Below are 7100 nucleotides of genomic sequence, written 5' to 3' on the forward strand. Positions count from 1 at the left end.
ACCACTTGATGTCATCCTCTCCATGGGTTGAGAGATATCTTCCTCTTGACACAAGCCCATGAACATGTACCTAACCCCACGTAGAACTCTCACATAGACCATGGGTTAGTACACAAAGCACAATGGACAATGCTTACCAAACCATGGGATCACTTGATCCCTCTCGGTACATCTTCTATGCTTTGTGAGTTGATCAACTTGATTCACTCTTGACTTAGTCTTGATCAACCTTAAATCTTTCCAACTCTCTTCATTTGGATGATTTATTGAAGGTAAACATGAATGATCACACAATCTTCTTCTTCAAGACATGCTTGCAATAAGCTCAACTCTCAAATGACCAATCTTTGGATAATTCCTTGAATAGCACCTTGGTCGACACAAACTTTTCTTGAAACCAACACATGTACTCCAAGAAAAGCCTATGGACAAAACCTTCAAATATAACTCAAGGCAACCATTAGTCTATAGAGATTTGTATGATAATGGGACATACTCAAGTTATCGAATGCTCACGGGGAGTGATTTTAGCCAGGCTCGAACTCTTGCGATGCAAGCAACAAGCTCAGTCCTTTTTGTATGTTTTTGTAATGGGGAAGAAGATATCATTGAGTACAATGTATGGGTTCATTGACTTGGACATGAAGTCGACGACTTTTGAGGTGGTCGAACTAGATGGGGTATCTTATATCACATCTATTCCATTCTAAACTAGGGCTTCAGTTGCATCGTCTTCGCTCTCAAACTCGCAACTACCTCCTTAGGGTCTTGGTCCTCGGGTATTTATAGCTACCCTTGGTTGGTTCGATTTTTCTTCATGTTGATTCCACTGTCCTCGAATACTGTACATGCTAGAAAATAAAATCATATTTTTGAAGGGGCAACTCTACACCCATCAATAGCATGTGCCATATATGAACAAACCAGTCTGATAGGTGATTGTGAATCTTCTAGATGGTAGTGAGTTTAGTTAGCATATTAACCTCTCGCCGATAGACGTCCCGCAAGTTGGACTGAAATAATCTATGTTAACTATATTTTTCGTGTTTAATTTCATGAAAAACTTCTTATTTTAGAAACTAAGAGTAGTGCTTTGTATACACCGGATGAACCAAAACATCTAGACAAGGATATAAAATAAACACAATATATGCATGCAAAATTGACTAAGCGGTATTTTATATTTGTCATTAATCAATGCTATTTCGGTACAAAGCACAAAGCAACAAATTGCAATCGGTTTAATTTATAATCTAGGAGGTTCTGTAAATATTATGCTCACCTAGTAATATACTAGAAACATTATTAAGATATTAGTTAGACATTACGCTTTAGAGATCTTTACATTATATTTAAGAATATTAAAAACATACATGAACACATCCACATACACACGTATAGTTCAAAAATTACTTTTATTACAACACACACTTTGAATAGCCAAAATAAATTTTACAGTCGATAACAAAGTATATTACAATTAATATTTAACGATTTTATTATATGTGATAAACTATGAAAATTAAATAAAATCTAAATTACACTCATTAATATTTTAGTAGGATAAACATAAAATTTGATTAAGTATAAAAGTTATTTATAAAAACATATTTATTTTTAATTTGCTCAGATTCTAATATGTTTGGACCGGCCTTGTATGAAGTAAATACTAAAAATGATCACGGTTTACATGTATGGTTAATAATTAGTTTACACAAATAAACTAAAATGTGCATAGTATTATTCCTTTAGTATTTGGAGTATTGAGTGATGCGACATTAAACTTAGCTCCATATCTTTTAGTCAAAAGGATTAATAGAATTTTTTTCAAAAAAATATTAACACGGTCCACAGCCGTATATTAAACAAAAATATAGTATATATTATAATCAATAACATTCATGCTAAAATAAAAGTATCTTAATTAGTACTTCATTAAAAAAAATTATTGTGATCAATAGAGTTCCATTATATTGTACTTGTGGTACTGTTACTGCATTTGCATGATGTAAAGCTGCAAAAGTAGCGTCAGCAAAGGCGACGATTTTGTTACCTTCATATTGAATGATTTATTCAAATTACTTATCTACTACCCTATTAATGATTTTTCACCGATTATTTATATGAATATATTCACTGATCATTAAGTTTAACATTAGTGTCATAATCTAAAAAAATCATGATATATAAAATCTCATATTTCTCATAAAACCCAAAGACCGGGAGCTCCAAGATAATGATTAATATAAATGTAAGACATAATTTTTTTTAAATATAATAGAGAGAATGTTTCAACTCAAATTGGCTTGTGCAGTCTGGTCTGAGATTTCCATTGGTAGCATCTAGACCTATAGGAATGTCTGGTGACCTTTTGTTGGGGTGGACGCCGATAGGTATTTGGTGGTCAGTCTAAAAGGGGAAAACATTATATCAATATGCAGTTGGAGGATAATGTTTTCTTATTTAAATGGAAATTGGTTATTCGTTACTCCACTTAGGGAGATGGAAAGGAAAACGTCTAGCTAAATTTGCTAATGTTTGAGCAATTGCTCATGGCCAGTAAAAAAATAATTCTTTAATTTGTCCAAATGGAGTCACACGCTTTTTATGGATCATTGATATGAATGCTTTGAGAGAGGTGCAGCTCCAGGGTAGACTATATACTTTGGCATGCAACATGGACAATCGTACGTTTGAGAAATTAGATAGATCTCTAGTATGCTCAAAGTAGGAATCTAGCATTCCCTCTTGCTACAGTGGCGAGGCTAAATAGACAACTTTATGATCATGTTCCACTCCATTTGATCTAGTGTTGGGCTCACGTGTTTGAGATAACATGATGGATAGTCTGGACAACCACATTTTACGCGAGGGGAGGGGATCAGAGTGGAGAGCGGGACTGTGGTGATCGGCATAACACGATGGGACGGGGTCGTGGCGGAGAGTGGAGCAGTTAGTGGCGGACTCCTCCTTGGAGGTCCGTGGAGAAATACGGTGTGAAGAAGAGAGGGCGCCATGGGGTGTGGTTTTTGTGTTGGGCCCACCTGTTAGAGATAACACGACGAATAGTCCGGACAACCTCATTTCTCCCCCACATATGGTCTGGATTTGGGAGTGTCCAGACTGTTTAGACGTTGAATTTTGGGAAGCCTGCTAGCTAGGCTCCCAAGTCCGAACTCGCCCGGATCTACGAGAAAGAGATGATCTTCAACTTTAAAGACGACATTCATCATTTGTTTGATTCAATTATATGCATTGTAGCGCGTAGCAACATATGGGTGTTCTACTAGTTTTACTTATAACAGAATAGCTCATGGCGAGGCAGCGGCGAGCCATGCCAGGGCTATGTCTCGCTTATTGGTAGATATACCCACCGAGAAAAGAAATACTGGCAGTTATACCCTGGCCTCTCCTTTCCTCTGGCTATGGGGGTCGTGGGCCAGCCAACACTATAGATCATGTTTTTCTATTTCACTGTTCAGAATTTTTTCATTGTTCTTTTGGTTTTCTTTATTTATTTCATTTTTTCACCGGGTTTTCACAGTTTTCTTCGGTTTCTTGGTTTTGTGTGTTTCTTCATTAGTTTTCTTTAGTTTTTCTTATCTTTTGTTTCTTTTTTCTACACATGCATGCTCTTACAGAACAAACATTTTTATTGTACACACGGAACATTGTTTGATACACGTTGACCAATACATGATGCACATTTTTAAAGTACATGTTTTGATTTTTTTTGTAGGGCACAAAATTTGGACAAAACAAATGTTGCAACATAAATTCCATGAAGTTATAACTCCTCGAGGCAAAGCTAGAAGACATTCTTTTGCTTTTTCTCTTAGAGAGCAAGAAAATAGACTGAACTTCAAAGCAATTGGTTCACCAAATTTAATACGAGTCATATCACAACATTCAGTGAAAAAATGTAAATGCATACCGGCATCTCTCTGATGTGGAGCCTCCAAACTAGCGTCGTTAAACAATATTAACAAGATGAGGCTTAATTTTAAATTGTTAGATAGCAACATAAGGTAATGCAATTGGTGCATGCATAATATTTTCGTTCGGAGCAACAAAGTGTCCAAGTTTCCTTGTCATAATAATTTTTTGGGTACTTTTTGAAACACGGACTTGAAAAATAAGTAAAGACAAGAAGAAAAACTGAAACAAAAACACTAATCTAATGACTAGTGTCACGATGCCTCCCCACTAATGGTGTCAGAAAAGGTGTTGATCATCCTTTCTAATCCGGTTTGGATTGCAAAAAGTTCATTTGCCTTTTAACCAAGAAGTGACCTTGATCCATGGGTATCAAACCCATAAGAGGATTTGCATTACGACAAAGACTCAAACAAGTTATTAATATCGCAAAATGTTTCAGTTTTAGCCGAACCTTTATAATATTTTTCAACATAAACAATGATATGAATGTAGCCCGAATAAGTTCAATAATACCAAAATAAATTATAAATAGTTCATACATAGATAAGCGATACACGAATGAACCAATGACTTCACTGCTCACGGTCATTGATCATCTTCTTCATGCGGAGCAATCACTTCTTTCCTTCCTCATCCAAGAGGTTAATGTCCTGCAACATGATTCTTGACTCCTTCATCTATCCCGCAATCTGCAACCTCTGTTTCTCGAGTTCAAGACCACGCGTTGTTACCGTTTGCTCAAGCTCACATTTGGCAGCCTTCTCTTGCCTCTGCAATTCAACTTTGTTCTTCTCCAACATCAACCACTCCCCGTCGAACTTCATCTTCTCCCTTTGCACATCAATGAATATCTTGTACATCTCCTCCTTCTTCACCTCTGGGCATATCGGGTGTGGCTTCACATAGTGTTTTTGCTCATGGTAAAGTTTCCAAAAAAAATCCCAATATTTCTTGCCTTTTTGCTTGGTTCCACAAATCGGATCCATACTAGTGTTGCACCAGTTTTCATACAACAAAACAACTTTAAATTGTGTGAATGCGAGACCTCTTGGCTTCACAACTTTTGCAACTTTCTTCTTATTTTTAGTGTGTGATGTTTGCCCAACTTCAAATACCCAGGAGTTTGTATCCTCCATGGTAAATCGTAAAGACTCTTGACCATTATTTATCATGTCATGCAATATTTGTTCCTACAATAGGCATGGCAATTTAACCATCGTCCTACTAATACAATCAGATGATATGCGAAATAAAAGAATCTATGAATGCAAATGTAAAAGGGCCAAAAAATTATACCGAGTCTTGGTCGGGCATTATGCCGAACATGAGGTGGGCATGCCTGGAGCCGGCATTTTTCGAGGATGCCCGATGCATTTGGAGCTCCGGTGAGTCAACCATCATGTCTGCCACAGGGACGGCTTGCGAAAAGCTCAACAGTGACAAGTTGTTTGTCTCTGTGGCCACAACCGACGGGTTGGCCTACGTCGCATCCATGTCCTCAGCAGCGGCCTCCAAGGTCGCGTCCGCTGCTGCCTTCGTTGCCACTTCACGCTCGAACTACCTCCGCCAGCGCTCCTTTCGGGCATTCCCTGCCTTGCAAGGATCCAACGCCAAGCCAAGGACCCCGACTAATTCCGCCGAGGCATCATCCGTGGCCATGGAGGCGAACAAGATCATCGGTGACGACATCAGGGAAGGCGGATGAGAACGCGAGCATGAGAGGGGGTGGGTGGTGGGAGAAATGAAGGAGGGAGGCGGGAGAAGTTCCGTCGATGCGGAGAAGTGGTTAATTCGATTTTGATTTGTGATGTGTGCGCATTTATAGAGCCCACGTGGCGGGCCTATCCGGGCCTTCTCATGTCCGCTTCGGATATGGGGAGTGCCGGTTAGTTCTGGCATTTGGACCGAAAATGTAACGTCTACTTAGATGTAGCTTGTGTGGCTTTTTTCTAATAGGTTTTGGTGAGTCGGTCGACCCGGAGAGCGAAGAAGAGCTTGACACCGAAGCAAAACGTCCCCACGTGAGGATCAGCAGAGCGTCTATTTCTATTTTAGTGGCCAGGAACACCTCGCCGTTTGCCAAGCGGAGGCGAAGTGTGGAACCATCCGCACGCTGCCAACGGCTACTCGAAGCAGCTACCGTGTAAAGCGCAGTGAGGCACGCGTGGCGCCACCCGTAAGCGGCGCATCACGCGTGTCCCTCTTGCACGCCTATATATTTATCCCACTATACTCCGCTTCACCACCTCATCCATAAATCATCAAATTCCATTCGCTTTTTGCTTGCACCAAATCCAATCCCAGTACGTAGATCGTCCAAAGCGAGTACATCGAGTGCGAGAGCTCCATCTTCATCTCGACCAAGAAGAAGGTGAAGCTAGCTAGCTAGCAACAGGCGAGGGCAATGGCGGGCGTGGGTCGTAACATGGTGGCGCCGCTGCTGGTGCTGAACCTCATCATGTATCTCATCGTCATCGGCTTCGCCAGCTGGAACCTCAACCACTTCATCAACGGCCTCACCAACCGTCCGGGCGTCGGCGGCAACGGCGCAACCTTCTACTTCCTCGTCTTCGCCATCCTCGCCGGGGTCGTGGGCGCCGCATCCAAGCTCGCCGGCGTGCACCACGTCCGCACCTGGCGCGGCGACAGCCTCGCCACCTCCGCGTCCTCCTCGCTGGTGGCCTGGGCGATCACCGCCTTGGCGTTCGGGCTGGCGTGCAAGGAGATCCACATCGGCGGGTACCGCGGGTGGCGGCTCAGGGTGCTGGAGGCGTTCGTGATTATTCTCATGTTCACGCAGCTGCTGTACGTGCTGGCGCTGCACTCGGGCCTCTTCGGGAACCAGTTCGGTGGTAACCATGGTGGTGGGTATCCGGCGGAGCACGCGTACGGCGCAGGCGTCGGCGACCCGCACAACAAGGGCATGGGCATGGGCACCGGCGGGGTCGCCAGGGTCTGAGCTGATGATCGATCTTGTATGCATACGTGGTGTTGGTGTGTGTTGTGTTCATACATGGTTGCAGACATGTACCATGTACTAGTGGGTGTGTTCCGCTGCCTCCCGGCACGGATGAAGTTTAATTTACTAGTAGTATGATCGATCAATTTGCTTCTTCAGTTTGTGGTGTGCAAGTGCAGTGATGTCAACTGTTTTATCTTCA

At 41.7% G+C, this 7100-nt stretch overlaps 1 protein-coding gene across 1 annotated transcript; it reads left to right on the forward strand.

Annotated features, from left to right (window-relative positions):
- The first annotated feature begins 6095 nt into the window (after nt 1-6095).
- On the forward strand, nt 6096-7100 carry LOC125553305 (membrane protein PM19L-like). Its single transcript, XM_048717117.2, has one exon. The coding sequence runs from the start codon at nt 6344-6346 to the stop codon at nt 6896-6898; it is 555 nt and encodes a 184-aa protein (XP_048573074.1). The 5' UTR covers nt 6096-6343; the 3' UTR covers nt 6899-7100.

The sequence above is a fragment of the Triticum urartu genome, chromosome 4A, assembly GCF_056163025.1.
Source record: "Triticum urartu cultivar PI428250 chromosome 4A, HENAU_Tu73, whole genome shotgun sequence".
Classification (NCBI taxonomy): Eukaryota; Viridiplantae; Streptophyta; class Magnoliopsida; order Poales; family Poaceae; genus Triticum; species Triticum urartu.